The sequence below is a fragment of the Scyliorhinus torazame genome, chromosome 19 (genome assembly GCF_047496885.1).
Source record: "Scyliorhinus torazame isolate Kashiwa2021f chromosome 19, sScyTor2.1, whole genome shotgun sequence".
In the NCBI taxonomy this organism is placed as follows: domain Eukaryota; kingdom Metazoa; phylum Chordata; class Chondrichthyes; order Carcharhiniformes; family Scyliorhinidae; genus Scyliorhinus; species Scyliorhinus torazame.
Window position 1 is genome coordinate 38,956,523 of NC_092725.1, and position 16,471 is coordinate 38,972,993.

Sequence of the window (16,471 nt, forward strand, 5' to 3'; positions counted from 1 at the left end):
GGTATGGGTCGGGGAGGGCAAAGTGTCCGAAATATATCAGGAGATGAGAGACGAGGGGGAGGCGATTATAGAGGAGCTGAAGGGAAAATGGGAAGAAGAGCTGGGGGAGGAGATTGAGGAGGGGCTATGGGCTGATGCCCTAAGCAGGGTAAATTCCTCGTCTTCGTGTGCCAGGCTTAGCCTGATTCAATTCAAGGTTCTACACAGAGCACATATGACGGGAGCAAGACTGAGCAGGTTCTTCGGAATGGAGGACAGGTGTGGGAGGTGCTTGGGAAGCCCGGCGAACCACACACACGTGTTCTGGTCGTGTCCGGCATTGGATGAGTACTGGGGGGGCGTGGCAAGGGTGATTTCAACGGTGGTGAAGGTCCGTGTCAAGCCAGGCTGGGGGTTAGCGATATTTGGGGTAGCGGAAGAGCCGGGAGTGCAGGAGGCGAAAGAGGCCGATATTTTGGCCTTTGCGTCCCTAGTAGCCCGGCGTAGGATTTTACTCATGTGGAAGGAAGCGAAACCCCCCGGCGTGGAGGCCTGGATAAACGACATCGCAGGGTTTATAAAGCTGGAACGAATAAAATTTGCGTTGAGAGGATCGGCTCAGGGGTTCTCCAGGCGGTGGCAACCGTTCCTTGACTATCTCGCGGAACGTTAAGAGTAGATAGAGTGACAGCAGCAGCAACCCGGGGGGGGGGGGGGGGAAGGGAGAGCACTATTTTTTGTTATTTTGTTAGTTCACTATATTATTTAAATAATGTTATTTACTAGTTATTGTATTATTTTTATGTTGATTTGTAAAAACGGAAAAATGTTTGTTTGAAAAATTTAATAAAATATATTTTTTTTAAAATAAAATACTCTTAAATACTGCCATTTACTGTATTCACCACCTGCATTAGCTCACAATTATCCGGATTAAACTCCACCTGCCATCGCTCCAATTGATCTCGAACCGAGTCTCCAACCGATCAATATCCTGCTGTATCCTCTGACAGTCCTCACCATTATCCACAATTCCATCAAGCTTTGTGTTGTCTGCAAACTTATTAATCAGACCAGTTACATTTTCCTCCAAATCATTTCTTTGTAGTACGAACAGCAAAGGCCCCAGCACTGATCCTAGTTACAGTGGTGTTCATTAAGAAAAGCACCCTTCCATTGCTACCCTCTCTGCCTTCTATGGCCTAGCCAGTTCTGTATCCACCTTGCCAGTTCACCCCTGATCCCGTGTGACTTCACCTTTTGTACTAGTCTACCATGAGGGACCTTGTCAAAGGCCTTACTGAAGTCCATATAGACAACATCTACTGCCCTACCTGCATCAATCATCTTAGTGACCTCCTCGAAAAACTCTATCAAGTTAGTGAGACACGACCTCCCCTTCACAAAACCGTGCTGCCTCTCACTAATACGTCCATTTGCTTCCAAATGGGAGTAGATCCTGTCTCGAAGAATTCTCTCCAGTAATTTCCCTACCACTGAAGTAAGGCTCACCGGCCTGTAGTTCCCGGGATTATCCCTGCCACCCTTCTTAAACAGAGGAACAACATTGGCTATTCTCCAGTCCTCCGGGACATCCCCTGAAGACAGCGAGGATCCAAAGATTTCTGTCAAGGCCTCAGCAATTTCCTCTCCAGCCTCCTTCAGTATTCTGGGGTAGATCCCATCCGGCCCTGGGGACTTATCTACCTTAATATTTTTTAAGACACCCAACACCTCGTCTTTTTGGATCACAATGTGACCCAGGCTATCTACACCCCCTTCTCCAGACTCAACATCTACCAATTCCTTCTCTTTGGTGAATACTGATGCAAAGTATTCATTTAGTACCTCGCCCATTTCCTCTGGCTCCACACATAGATTCCCTTGCCTATCCTTCAGTGGGCCAACCCTTTCCCTGGCTACCCTCTTGCTTTTTATGTAAGTGTAAAAAGCCTTGGGATTTTCCTTAACCCTATTTGCCAATGACTTTTCATGACCCCTTCTAGCCCTCCTGACTCCCTGCTTAAGTTCCTTCCTACTTTCCTTATATGCCACACAGGCTTCGTCTGTTCCCAGCCTTTTAGCCCTGACAAATGCCTCCTTTTTCTTTTTGACGAGGCCTACAATATCATTCGTCATCCAAGGTTCCCGAAAATTGCCGTATTTATCTTTCTTCCTCACAGGAACATGCCTGTCCTGTATTCCTATCAACTGACACTTGAAAGCCTCCCACATGTCAGATGTTGATTTGCCCTCAAACATCCGCCCCCAATCTATGTTCTTCAGTTCCCGCCTAATATTGTTATAATTAGCCTTCCCCCAATTTAGCACATTCATCCTCGGACCACTCTTATCCTTGTCCACCAGTACTTTAAAACTTACTGAATTGTGGTCACTGTTACCGAAATGCTCCCCTACTGAAACATCTACCACCTGGCCGGGCTCATTCCCCAATACCAGGTCCAGTACCGCCTCTTCCCTAGTTGGACTGTTTACATATTGTTTTAAGAAGCCCTCCTGGATGCTCCTTACAAACTCTGCCCCGTCTAAGCCCCTGGCACTAAGTGAGTCCCAGTCAATATTGGGGAAGTTGAAGTCTCCCATCACCACAACCCTGTTGTTTTTACTCTTTTCCAAAATCTGTCTACCTATCTGCTCCTCTATCTCCCGCTGGCTGTTGGGAGGCCTGTAGTATACCCCCAACATTGTGACTGCACCCTTCTTATTCCTGATCTCTACCCATATAGCCTCACTGCCCTCTGAGGTGTCCTCTCGCTGTATAGCTGTGATACTCTCCTGAACAAGTAGCGCAACTCCGCCTCCCCTTTTACATCCCCCTCTATCCCGCCTGAAACATCTAAATCCTGGAACGTTTAGCTGCCAATCCTGCCCTTCCCTCAACCAGGTCTCTGTAATGGCAACAACATCATAGTTCCAAGTAGTAATCCAAGCTCTAAGTTCATCTGCCTTACCCGTAATGCTCCTTGCATTAAAACATATGCACTTCAGGCCACCAGCCCCGCTGTGTTCAGCAACTTCTCCCCGTCTGCTCTGCCTCAGAGCCACACTGTCCCTATTCCCTAGTTCTCCCTCAACGCTCTCACCTTCTGACCTATTGCTCCCGTGCCCACCCCCCTGCCATACTAGTTTAAACCCTCCCGTGTGACACTAGCAAATCTTGCGGCCAGGATATTTATGCCTCTCCGGTTTAGATGCAACCCGTCCATCTTATACAGGTCACACCTGCCCCGGAAGAGCTCCCAGTGGTCCAGATAACAGAAACCCTCCCTCCTACACCAGCTGTTTAGCCACGTGTTTGTCTGCTCTATCTTCCTATTTCTAGCCTCACTGGCACGTGGCACAGGGAGTAATCCCGAGATTACAACCCTCGAGGTCCTGTCTTTTAACTTTCTGCCTAGCTCCCTGAACTCCTGCTGCAGGACCCCATGCCCCTTCCTGCCTATGTCGTTAGTACCAATATGTACAACGACCTCTGCCTGTTTGCCCTCCCCCTTCAGGATTCCCTCTACCCGTTCGGAGACATCCTGGACCCTGGCACCAGGGAGGCAACATACCATCCTGGAGTCTCTTTCACGTCCACAGAAGCGCCTATCTGTGCCCCTGACTATAGAGTCCCCTATAACTATTACTCTTCTGCGCTTTGACCCTCCCTTCTGAACATCAGAGCCAGCCGTGGTGCCACTGCTCTGGCTGCTGCTGTTTTCCCCTGATAGGCTATCCCCCCCGACAGTATCCAAAGGGGTATATCTGTTCGAGAGGGGGACAACCACAGGGGATTCCTGCCCTTTCTGGTGGTCACCCATTTCTCTGCCTGCACCTTGGGTGTGACCACACTTACATAACTGCGATCTATGACGCTTTCCGCCACCTGCATGCTCCTAAGTGCATCCAATTGCTGCTCCAACCGAACCATGCGGTCTGTGAGGAGCTGCAGTTGGGTGCACTTTCTGCAGATGAAGCCACCCGGGACGCTGGAAGCCTCCCGGACCTGCCACATCTCACAGTCAGAGCACAGCACCCCTCTAACTGACATTGCGTCAATTAATTAAAATTAAAATTTGTCTTTTTTTTTATATAAATAATTTTTTTTTTTAAATTACAAAGTTACTGTCAACTATCTGTTTCCTAGCACTAGATTTCTAATAGAAATGCGATAGCTAACTATAATATTCTCCGATCTCTGGCTTAGATATCCTCTAAATTATAATTAAGTTATTATGTTTAATTAGTTCCCAAATACTCAAAAAAATTTAGGTTAGAATCCCAACCAGCCACTCAGGTCACAGCTTTTCTGTGATGTCACTTCAGTTTCCCCCCGACACACACAATTTGAAAAAAAGGTATAAAAGTAAAAATCACTTGCTTACCTTCTGAGATGTTCTCAGGTTCTCTCGCTGACAGAGACTGCTCCTCCACCTCCAATCCTTGACCTGCACAATGCTAATAATATAATAATATAATATGGCACTTACCTTACACCAATGGGTCTTATTATTAGGTTAGAGGAGGAGGGTGGGTGGGAGACACTACACGTGTAGTGTCTCGGGTTTCCTCTCCACCAGAATTTATTGGGGGGGGGGGGGGACTTGCCAGAGGTCGAACTTCCGGTTCCCGCCGAAATCCAAAGGGCTGCTCCTGTAAAGGTAAGAGCTTTTAAACTAACTACTCACCTCCCAGAAGGCCCCTGCGCACCGCTGCCGCCGAAATCCAAAGGGCTGCTCCTGTAAAGGTAAGGTTTTTAAACTCACTACTCACCTCCCAGAAGGCCCCTGCGCACCGCTGCCGCCGAAATCCAAAGGGCTGCTCCTGTAAAGGTAAGGTTTTTAAACTCACTACTCACCTCCAAGAAGGCCCCTGCGCACCGCTGCCGCCGAAATCCAAAGGGCTGCTCCTGTAAAGGTAAGAGCTTTTAAACTAACTACTCACCTCCCAGAAGGCCCCTGCGCACCGCTGCCGCCGAAATCCAAAGGGCTGCTCCTGTAAAGGTAAGGTTTTTAAACTCACTACTCACCTCCAAGAAGGCCCCTGCGCACCGCTGCCGCCGAAATCCAAAGGGCTGCTCCTGTAAAGGTAAGAGCTTTTAAACTAACTACTCACCTCCCAGAAGGCCCCTGCGCACCGCTGCCGCCGAAATCCAAAGGGCTGCTCCTGTAAAGGTAAGGTTTTTAAACTCACTACTCACCTCCAAGAAGGCCCCTGCGCACCGCTGCCGCCGAAATCCAAAGGGCTGCTCCTGTAAAGATAAGAGCTTTTAAACTAACTACTCACCTCCCAGAAGGCCCCTGCGCACCGCTGCCGCCGAAATCCAAAGGGCTGCTCCTGTAAAGGTAAGAGCTTTTAAACTAACTACTCACCTCCCAGAAGGCCCCTGCGCACCGCTGCCGCCGAAATCCAAAGGGCTGCTCCTGTAAAGGTAAGGTTTTTAAACTCACTACTCACCTCCAAGAAGGCCCCTGCGCACCGCTGCCGCCGAAATCCAAAGTAAGTGGACGTATTAGCGAGAGGTTGCATGGTTTTATGAAGGCGAGGTCGTGTCTCACTAACTTGATAGAGTTTTTTGAGGAGGTCACAAAGATGATTGATGCAGGTAGGGCAGTGGATGTTGTTTATATGGACTTCAGTAAGGCCTTTGACAAGATCCCTCATGGCAAACTGGTACAAAAGGTGAAGTCACACGGGATCAGATGTGAGCTGGCAAGATGGATACAGAACTGGCTAGGCCATAGAAGGCAGAGAGTAGCAATGGAAGGGTGCTTTTCTGATTAGAGGGCTGGAGGGCTGTGACTGATGGTGTTCCGCAGGGTTCAGTGCTGGGACCATTGCTGTTCGTAGTATATATAAATGATTTGGAGGAAAATTAACTGGTCTGATTAGTACGTTTGCGGACGACACAGAGGTTGGTGGAATTGTGGATAGCAATGAGGACGGTCAGAGGATACAGCAGGATTTAGATCGTTTGGAGACTTGGGCGGAGAGATGGCAAATGGAGTTTAATCCGGACAAATGTGAGGTATTGCATTTTGGAAGATCTAATGCAGGTAAGGAATATACAGTGAATGGTAGAACCATCAAGAGTACTGACAGTCAGAGAGATCCAGGTGTACAGGTCCACAGGGGCAACACAGGTGGAGAAGGTAGTCAAAAAGGCATACGCATGCTTGCCTTCATTGGCCGGGGCATTGAGTATAAAAATTGGCAAGTCATGTTGCAGCTGTATAGAACCTTAGTTAGGCCACACTTGGAGTATAGTGTTCAATTCTGGTCGGCACACTACCCGAAGGATGTGGAGGCTTTAGAGAGGGTGCAGAAGACATTTACCAGGATGTTGCCGGGTATGGAGGGCATTAGCTATGAGGCGAGGTTCAATAATCTTGGTTTGTTCTCACTGGAACGACGGAGGTTGAGGGGCGACCTGATAGAGGTCTACAAAAGTATGAGGGGCATAGACAGAGTGGATAGTCAGAGGCTTTTTCCCAGGGTAGAGAGGTCAATTACTAGGTTTAAGGTGCGAGGGGCAAGGTTTAGAGTACGAGGCAAGTTTTTTTAGGTTAGTGAGTGCCTGGAACTCGCTACCGGAGGAGGTGGTGGAAGCAGGGACGATAGTGACATTTAAGGGGCATCTTGACAAATACATGAATAGGATGGGAATAGAGGGAAAGGGACCCCGGAAGTGTAGAAGATTTTAGTTTAGACGGGCAGCATGGTCGGCACAGGCTTGGAGGGCTGAAGGGCCTGTTCCTCTGCTGTACTTTTCTTTGTTCGTTGACGACAAATTTCCTTCCCTAATGGCCATTAGTGAACCAGATGGTTTTATGGCAATGGTTTCATGGTCGACATTGCCGAGACTAGCTTTTAATTGCGAATTGATTAGTTCATAGAATCTGTACAGTGCAGAAGGTGGCCATTCGGTCCATCGAGTCTGCGCCCACCCTCTAAAAGAGCAGACTTTCTAGACCCACCCTGCCATCCTATCCCCGCAACCCTGTCACCCCACCTAACCTTTGGACACTGAGGGGAAATATATCATGGCAAATCCACATAACCTGCACATCTTTGGATGGTGGGAGGAAACCAGAGCACCTGGAGGAAACCCACGCAGACAAGGGGAGAATTTGCAAACTGTACACATTCACCCAAGGCTGGAATTGAACCCGGGGCCCTTGTGCTGTGAGGCAGTCACCGTGCCGCCCATTTACTGAATTGAATCCAATGCTGCCAAATCAAATTTAAATTCCACCAGCTGCTGTGATGAGATGGAACCCAGAGATTTTGTCTGGGCCTTTGGATTACTAGATTACTATTACATTATCACCCCTAGGAGAATATTTTCTCAGCCATCAGCACACCCATCTTCCAGCTATCTCAGCCAACTTGGTTAGAAATGGTGCTACCAAACCACTCTTGGTGATGGACCTTCTAACCCCCCACCTAGTGTGCTTTGTGTGTCCTTGCCACCCTCTGTGTCTCTTCCAGTTGGTGTTCAACGTCGAAGAGTAGTGATTCATCAGCTGAGGAGAGGCAGTAGGTCGAATCAGCAAGATGTTACCTTGCCTCCTGTCATGAAGATTTATTGCATCTGGAGTTTCTAAAGTTTATTCATTTACGGGATGTGGGCATTGCTGGTTAGGCAAGCATTTATTGCCTATCCCTAGTTGCCTTTCAGAAGGTGGTGGCAAGCTGCTTTCTTGAACCGCTGCAGTCCCTGAGGTGTAATTACATCCACAGTGCTTTTAGGGAGGACGTTCCAGAATTTTGACGCAGCAACAGTGAAGTAACGGTGATATATTTCCAAACCATGGTGGTGAGTGACTTGGAGGGGATCCTCGCAGTGCTTGGTTCGCAGGCCCATCTAGGTGGTGGTGGTTGTAGGTTCGGAATGTGCTGCCCTTGGTACCTTGCCAGTTGCAGGTTGTGGGTAGCACGGTAGCACAAGTGGATAGCACTGTGACTTAACAGCGCCAGGGTTCCAAGTTCGATTCCCCGCTGGTTCACTGTCTGTGCGGAGTCTGCACGTTCTCCCCGTGTCTGCGTGGGTTTCCTCCGACAGTCCAAAGATGTGCAGGTTAGGTGGATTGGCCATGATAAATTGCCCTTAGTGACCAAAAAAACGTTAGAAGGGGTTATTGGGTTACGGGGATAGGGTGGAAGTGAGGGCTTAAGTGGGTCGGTGCAGACTCAATGGGCCAAATGGCCTCCTTCTGCACTATGTTCTGTATTCTACTACGGTGCATCTTGTGGATGGTCCACATGGCTGTCGGTGGAGGAAGGATTGAATATTTGTGGAAGAGGAGCAATTGAGCTTTGTTCTGGATGGTGTCGAGCTTCTTGAGTGTTGTTGGAGCTGCACTCATCCAGGCAAGTGGGGAGTATTCCATTACACTCCTGACTTGTGCCTTGTAGATTGTGGTCAGGCTTTGGGGGTCAGGAGGTGAGCCATAGGATTCCTAGCGTTTGACCTGCCCTGGTAGCCACAGTATTAATGTGGCTAGTCCAGTTCAGTTTCTGATCAATGGTAACCCCCAGGATCTTGATTGTGGGGGATTCAGCGATGGTAATGCCGTTGAATGTCAGGGGGCGATGGTTAGATCCTCTCGTAGGAGATGGTCATTGCCTGGCAGATGTATGGTGCGAATGTAACTTGCCACTTATCAGCCCAAGCCTGAATATTGTCCAGGTCTTGCTGCATTTGGACATGGACTGCTTCATTATCTGAGGAATCTCGAATGATGCTGAACATTGTGCAGGCATCTGTGAGTCAAAGATCTGGAGGTAAAGTTATGGGATCCTCCCAGCGCCTTTCCATCCTGAGTGGATACCACTGTGCTGCCACTTCTGGTGGGTTTACCTTGTAAACTTATTTTGTAAGAACCTTCAGGGATGATGTATTTCTTGGCCCTCTGACTGAAAAGTTACATTACAAGCAGATGGCATTAGTATTGGAGATGAAAGAAATCATTGTCCAACTGAGGCGGGCATGATTTTATTCATAGAACTGTCCTATCTTAGAACAGTTTTAGGAACTAATCAAAAATGATTGACCTCTCTTTTTCTGGCGACCTCGTGTAGATCCTTTCAGTCGATCTCTATCTCAAGATATCTCTTTCTGCAGCATTTCTTCCATTTCCACACAAGTTGCAACTACTTCCACAAGATACCGGTTAATGGCTTTTAAATTAAAAGAATAAAGTGTCAAAAATTAAGCTAATGTTAGGGCAGCACGGTGGCGCAGTAGTTAGCATTGCTGCCTCACGGCGCTGAGGTCCCAGGTTCGATCCCGGCTCTGGGTCACTGTCCGTGTGGAGTTTGCACATTCTCCCCATGTTTGCGTGAGTTTCGCCCCTACAATCTAAAGATGTGCAGGCTAGGTGGATTGGCCACTCTAAATTGCTCCTGAATTGGGAAAAATTAATTGGGTACTCTGAATTTAAAAAAATAATCAAGCTAATGCCCTTGAACTGCAAGTGTCTAATTGCCATCTTTCCATTTGGAATTCTGTGGAAGAGAGGTACATCTCTTGTTTGGTACCCGAGTATCCTGAGATGGTTACTTCATTTTACTTCAGAATGTGACCTTATGTCTGTTACCAGTTACACTCGGTAAATGTGGCATCCTCCTCGAAGCAGGCGCTGTTTTCTATGTTTCTAGTAACCGTGTTAGCAGTACACTTTCATTTGTTGGAATGCAGTATTGATTCTTCAGTTTCATTGACTTTAGCTCCCCATTGGCCGTCAGTGTGTCAGCCATTACCGACGCCTGCATCGATATTGTGTGTTCTCACATGAAGAGCTGATCTGTAAGATGGCAGCTGATCCGGAGAGTTTGGATGTTGAGTTGGCTGCTGCTGTCTACAAGGAAATGGTGACCATGATTGAGGAGGAGACACAGCTGAGAAAGGCAGCCTTTCAAATGGTATGTAAGGATGTCTTTATCGATAGAATGATGCAGTATATTGTTGGGTCTGGTAGCATAATGGTTATGTTCCGATACTCATAATCCAGAGTCCTGGACCAAAGGAAAGTTCAAATTCTACCATGGCAGCTGGGAAATTTAAATTAAATTAATGAAAAAAGATATTGAACATATTAGTAATGGCTGCCATGAAACCACTGGATTCTGTAACAACCTGTCTGATTCACTAATGTTTTTTCGGGAAGCAAATTTGCCACCTTTACCCAGTCTGGCCCTGCAATGTGGTTGAGTCTTAACTGACCTATGAAATGCCCGAGCAAACCACACAATAGTATCAATCCACTACAAAAACAATAAGAATAGGGAAACTGATGACCCCTTCGGCATGCACCTCGGACGTGACAAAGGCATGCTCCGCTCAGTCAACCCTGCAATATGTTCCTCGCTGCCATTCTGGAACTTGTGCAGAAATTTAGAGCTATCGCACAGACCAGTCATGCAAAAACCTGACAATCATACTCATCGAATAATACCTTAAAGACAATGTACCAGATCGATCCGTTCCCAGCCCTGACTATGTCCCGTTCAGACCCACCAGAAGTTGCTCCTCAGTGAACAATGAGACCGACTAAGAGGAGTCCTTAACTTTGACTTCAGACCCCACAAAGTTTCATGGCATCAAGCCAAACATGGGCAAGGAAACCTCCCATTGGTTACAACCAAGGGGCTGGTTCAGCGCAGGGCTAAATCGCTGGCTTTGAAAGCAGACAAAGGCAGGCCAGCAGCACGGTTCAATTCCCATACCAGCCACCCCGAACAGGTGCCGGAATGTGGCGACTAGGGGCTTTTCACAGTAACTTCATTTGAAGCCTGCTTGTGACAATAAGCGATATTCATTTCGACCTGCTGCATTCCATCAGCTGCTGGCCCCAAGCTTTTCCATGCTGAAAAACACTTGGAAGAAGCAATGAGGGAAGCAAGGGCACAGAATGTACTCTGGGTGAGGGATCACAGACTCCATCACTAAGACGACTCAATAGCACAATTACTGACGGAGTTGCCAAGCTCTGACAAGCATAGCTGCCAGACTGGGCATGCAGCACGTGGTGAGAGACGAACACGAGGGGTAATCCTACTTGACCTTGTTGTCACAAATCTGTCTGACCTGCTTTGACCTATGATGGACATGACCACAGCATAATCCTTGTGGAGACCAAGTACTGTCTTCTCACTGAGGCCACCCTCCACTACTATTCCTCTTCTGACTATGTTTGGACCAAGGCTGTAATGGGATCGGAGTCTGTACTTACTGTCACAAACTGCATTAGGTAACAAGTTATTGTTAAATAAAGAAGAGCCGAGGACGGTGGAAAGGTACGGAATGACGGTGGAAAGATTCGGCAGGTCTGCCGGAATGTATCAGGGGGTATAAGATGGAGGAAATGGTCAATATCTAAAATTGCCTAACTCAGCATTGAGTTCCGAGAGCTGCAACGTGCCTAATCAGAAGATGAACTGCTGTAGCTTGCGCAGGGCTTCACTGGAGCATTGCAGCAGGCCAAGGACAGACATGTGGCATGAGAACAGGATGGTGAGTTAAAAGATCAGAGTCATGCATCTGGACTGAGTGAAGTGTTCCACCACTCTCAGTCTGCTTTATGTCTCCCCATTGGGAGCAGCGAATAGAGTAAACCAAATGGAAGGAGGCAAATTACATGTTGCTTCACCTGAAAGGAGTGTTTGGGGCCTTGAACAGTGAGGAGGGAGGAGGTGAATGGACAAGTGTTGCTCCTTCTGCATTGCAAGGGAAGGGGATGAATGGGGTGTGATGGAGAAGTGTACCAGGGTATCATAGAGGGAGGTGGTTGGGGTGGAGAGCAGTCCCTGCGGAATGCTGAGCAAGGGAGGGGAGGGGGGAGCAGTCCCTGCGGAATGCTGAGCGGGGTGGGGGGTGGAGATCAGTTCCTGTGGAATGCTGAGCAGGGGAGGGGGGGAGCAGTCCCTGCGGAATGCTGAGCGGGGGGGTGGTGGAGCAGTCCCTGTGGAATGCTGGCCCCGGGGGGGGGGGGGGGGGTCCTGCGTGTTAGACGTTTTAGTTGCTGTGATATGAAGAGTCTAAAGTTCTGTTCCTTTTTCACAAACACATTTATTTCCTTCCATCAGCCTTTGCACAAATCTCTCGCTATACATCACCTGCCAGAGGCCACCTGACGTCCCTTTACATATCAGTGTCAATTAATGGATACTTAACATAAATGAGACAACCAATTGCAATGTCTCTTAACCCATTACTTAACACTGCGGAATGCTAGCCGACGGGGGGAACCAGTCCCTGTGGAATGCTGTGGGGAGGGCGAGAGCAGTCCCTGTGGAATGCTGGGGGGAGGGGGAGAGCAGTCCCTGTGGAATGCTGGGGGGGGAGCAGTTCCTGCGGAATGCTGGGGGGAGCGGGAGAGCAGTACCTGCAGAATGCTGGGGGGAGGGGGGAGAGCAGTCCCTGCGGAATGCTGGGGGGAGGGGGGAGAGCAGTCCCTGCCGAATGCTGGGGGGAGGGGAGGGGACAGCAGTACCTGCGGAATGCTGGGGGGAGGGGGAGAGCAGTCCCTGCGGCATGCTGGGGGAAGGGGGAGAGCAGTCCTTGCGGAATGCTGGGGGGAGGGGGGAGAGCAGTCCCTGCGGAATGCTGGGGGGAGGGGGAGAGCAGTCCCTGCGGAATGCTGGGGGGGGGGGGGGGGACAGCAGTACCTGCGGAATGCTGGGGGGAGGGGGAGAGCAGAACCTGCGGAATGCTGGGGTGAGGGGGAGAGCAGTCCCTGCGGAATGCTGGGGGGAGGGGGAGAGCAGTCCTTGCGGAATGCTGGGGGGAGGGGGGAGAGCAGTCCCTGCGGAATGCTGGGGGGAGGGGGAGAGCAGTCCATGCGGAATGCTGGGGGAGGGGGAGAGCAGTCCCTGCAGAATGCTGGGGGGAGGGGGGAAGAGCAGTCCCTGCAGAATGCTTGGGGGGGGGGGGGGAGAAGAGCAGTAACTGCGGAATGCTGGGGGGGGAGCAGTCCCTGCGGAATGCTGGGGGGAGGGGGGGGGGACAGCAGTACCTGCGGAATGCTGGGGCGAGGGGGAGAGCAGTCCCTGCGGAATGCTGGGCGGAGGGGGGGAACAGCAGTCCCTGCGGAATGCTGGGGGGAGGGGGAGAGCAGTCCCTGCGGAATGCTGGGGGGAGGGGGGGGACAGCAGTCCCTGCGGAATGCTGGGAGGGGGGGGGTGTAGAGCAGTCCCTGCAGAATGCTGGGGGGAGGGGGAGAGCAGTACCTGCAGAATGCTGGGGGGAGGGAGAGAGCAGTACCTGCAGAATGCTGGGAGGAGGGGGGAGAGCAGTCCCTGCGGAATGCTGGGGTGAGGGAAAGAGCAGTACCTGCGGAATGCTGGGGGAGGGGGAGAGTAGTCCCTGCGGAATGCTGGGGGGAGTGGGGAGAACAGTCCCTGCGGAATGCTGGGGGGGGGGGAGCAGGGTCTGCGGAATGCTGGGGGGAGGGGGAGAGCAGTACCTGCGGAATGCTGTGGGGGAGAGCATCCCTGCGGAATGCTGGGGGGAGGGGGAGAGCAGTCCCTGCGGTATGCTGGGGGAGGGGGAGAGCAGTCCCTGCGGAATGCTGGGGGGGGAGCAGTCCCTGCGGAATGCTGGGGGGAGGGGGGAGAGCAGTCCCTGTGCAATGCTGGGGGAGCGGGAGAGTGGGACCTGCAGAATACTGAGGGGAGGGGGAGAGCAGTCCCTGCAGAATGCTGGGGGGAGGGGGAGAGCAGTTCTGGCGGAATGCTGGGGGGAGGGGGAGAGCAGTCCCTGCGGAATGCTGGGGGAGTGAGGGGGAGAGCAGTCCCTGCGGAATGCTGGGGGGAGGGGGGAGATCAGTCCCTGCAGAATGCTGGGGGGAGGGGGGGGAAGAGCAGTCCCTGCAGAATGCTTTGGGGGTGTGGGGGGGGGGGGTGAGGGGCGGGGAGAGAAGAGCGGCACCTGCGGAATGCTGGGGGGAGGGGGGAAGAGCAGTCCCTGCGGAATGCTGGGGGGGGGAGCAGTCCCTGCGGAATGCTGGGGGGAGGGGGTGGACAGCAGTACCTGCGGAATGCTGGGGGGAGGGGGAGAGCAGTCCCTGCAGAATGCTGGGGGGAGGGGGGGAACAGCAGTCCCTGCGGAATGCTGGGGGAGGGGTAGAGCAGTCCCTGCGGAATGCTGGGGGGAGGGGGGGGGACAGCAGTCCCTGCGGAATGCTGGGAGGGGGGGGGGGTGTAGAGCAGTCCCTGCAGAATGCTGGGGGGAGGGGGAGAGCAGTACCTGCAGAATGCTGGGGGTAGGGGGAGAGCAGTACCTGCAGAATGCTGGGAGGAGGGGGGAGAGCAGTCCCTGCGGAATGCTGGGGTGAGGGGGAGAGCAGTACCTGCGGAATGCTGGGGGAGGGGGAGAGTAGTCCCTGCGGAATGCTGGGGGGAGTGGGGAGAACAGTCCCTGCGGAATGCTGGGGGGAGGGGGAGAGCAGTACCTGCGGAATGCTGGGGGGAGGGGGAGAGTAGTACCTGCGGAATGCTGGGGGGGAGAGCATCCCTGCGGAATGCTGGGGGGAGGGGGAGAGCAGTCCCTGCGGTATGCTGGGGGGAGGGGGAGAGCAGTCCCTGCGGAATGCTGGGGGGGAGAGCAGTCCCTGCGGAATGCTGGGGGGAGGGGGGAGAGCAGTCCCTGTGCAATGCTGGGGGGAGCGGGAGAGTGGGACCTGCAGAATACTGAGGGGAGGGGGAGAGCAGTCCCTGCAGAATGCTGGGGGGATGGGGAGAGCAGTTCTGGCGGAATGCTGGGGGGAGGGGGAGAGCAGTCCCTGCGGAATGCTGGGGGGAGTGAGGAGGAGAGCAGTCCCTGCGGAATGCTGGGGGGAGGGGGGAGATCAGTCCCTGCAGAATGCTGGGGGGAGGGGGGGGAAGAGCAGTCCCTGCAGAATGCTTTGGGGGTGTGGGGGGGGGGGTGAGGGGTGGGGAGAGAAGAGCGGCACCTGCGGAATGCTGGGGGGAGGGGGGAAGAGCAGTCCCTGCGGAATGCTGGGGGGGGGGGAGGAGAGCAGTACCTGCAGAATGCTGGGGGGGGAGGGGGGAGAGCAGTCCCTGCGGAATGCTGGGGGGAGGGGGAGAGCAGTCCCTGCGGAATGCTGGGGGGAGGGGGAGAGCAGTCCCTGCGGAATGCTGGGGGTGGGGGGGGGGGGTGAGGAGAGAGCAATCCCTGCGGAATGCTGGGGGAGGGGGGGGACAGCAGTACCTGCGGAATGCTGGGGGGGGGGGCGGGGAGAGAGCAATCCCTGCGCAATGCTGGGGGTAGGGGAGAGCAGTAATTGCGGAATGCTGGGGGGCGGGTGGGGGAGCAGTCTCTGCGGAATGCTGGGGAGGGGGAGAGCAGTCCCTGTGGAATGCTTGGGGGGAGGAGGAGAGCAGTCCCTGCGGAGTGCTGGGTCGAGGGGTAGAGCAGTCCCTGCGGAATGCTGGGGGGGGGGGAGGGGGGTGGAGGCCGAGAGCAGTCCCTGCGGAATGCTGGGGGGAGGGGAGAGCAGTACCTGCGGAATGCTGCTGGGGAGGGGGAGAGCAGTCCCTGTGGAATGCTGGTGGGAGGGGGAGAGCGGTCCCTGCGGAATGCTGGGGGGGGGGGGGAGACGAGCAGTCCCTGTGGAATGCTTGGGGGGAGGAGGAGAGCAGTCCCTGCGGAGTGCTGGGTCGAGGGGTAGAGCAGTCCCTGCGGAATGCTGGGGGGGGGGGAGGCCGAGAGCAGTCCCTGCGGAATGCTGGGGGGAGGGGAGAGCAGTACCTGCGGAATGCTGCTGGGGAGGGGGAGAGCAGTCCCTGCGGAATGCTGACGATGGGGGGGAGCAGTTCCTGCGGAATGCTTGGGGTGGGGGAGTGGGAGGGGGAGAGTAGTACCTGCGGAATGCTAACGGTGGAGGGGAGCAGCTCCTGCGGAATGCTGGGGGGGGGGGTGGGGGTGGGGAAGGGGGAGAGTAGTACCTGCTGAATGCTGACTGTGGGGGGGGAGCAGTTCCTGCGGAATGCTGGGGGGGAAGGGGAGAGTAGTACCTGCGGAATGCTGACTGTGGGGGGGAGCAGTTCCTGCGGAATGCTGGGGGGAGGGGGAGAGCAGTCCCTGCGGAATGCTGTGGGGAGGGGGGGGAGAGCTGTACCTGCGGAATGCTGACGGTGGGGGCGAGCAGTTCCTGAGGAATGCTTGGGGGGGGAGGGGGAGAGCAGTCCCTGCGGAATGCTGACTGTGGGGGGCAGCAGTTCCTGCGGAATGCTTGGGGGGGGTGGGGGAGAGCAGTCTCTGTGGAATGCTGACGGTGGGGGGAAGCAGTTCCTGCAGAATGCTTGGGGGGAGGGGGAGAGCAGTCCCTGCGGAATGCCGGGGGTGTGAGTAGTCCCTGCAGAATGCTGGTGGCGCAGGTTGGGGGGGTGATGTGTTTGGTGGTGTCATCGTTCTGGAGTTGGTGGAAGTTGAAACTTTGAATGCAGAGGCTAGTGGGCTGAAAAATGAGGACGAGAGGGA

At 53.1% G+C, this 16,471-nt stretch overlaps 1 protein-coding gene across 2 annotated transcripts in view; it reads left to right on the forward strand.

Annotated features, from left to right (window-relative positions):
• The window catches only part of kdm5a (lysine demethylase 5A), a 408,944-nt gene that overhangs the window by 208,207 nt on the left and 184,266 nt on the right, over positions 1-16,471 (forward strand). For both annotated transcript variants that reach the window (XM_072484202.1, XM_072484201.1), the window contains exon 14: positions 9,715-9,909. In XM_072484202.1, coding sequence (XP_072340303.1) covers positions 9,715-9,909 — 195 coding nt within the window. The remainder of the gene's footprint in view (positions 1-9,714; positions 9,910-16,471) is intronic.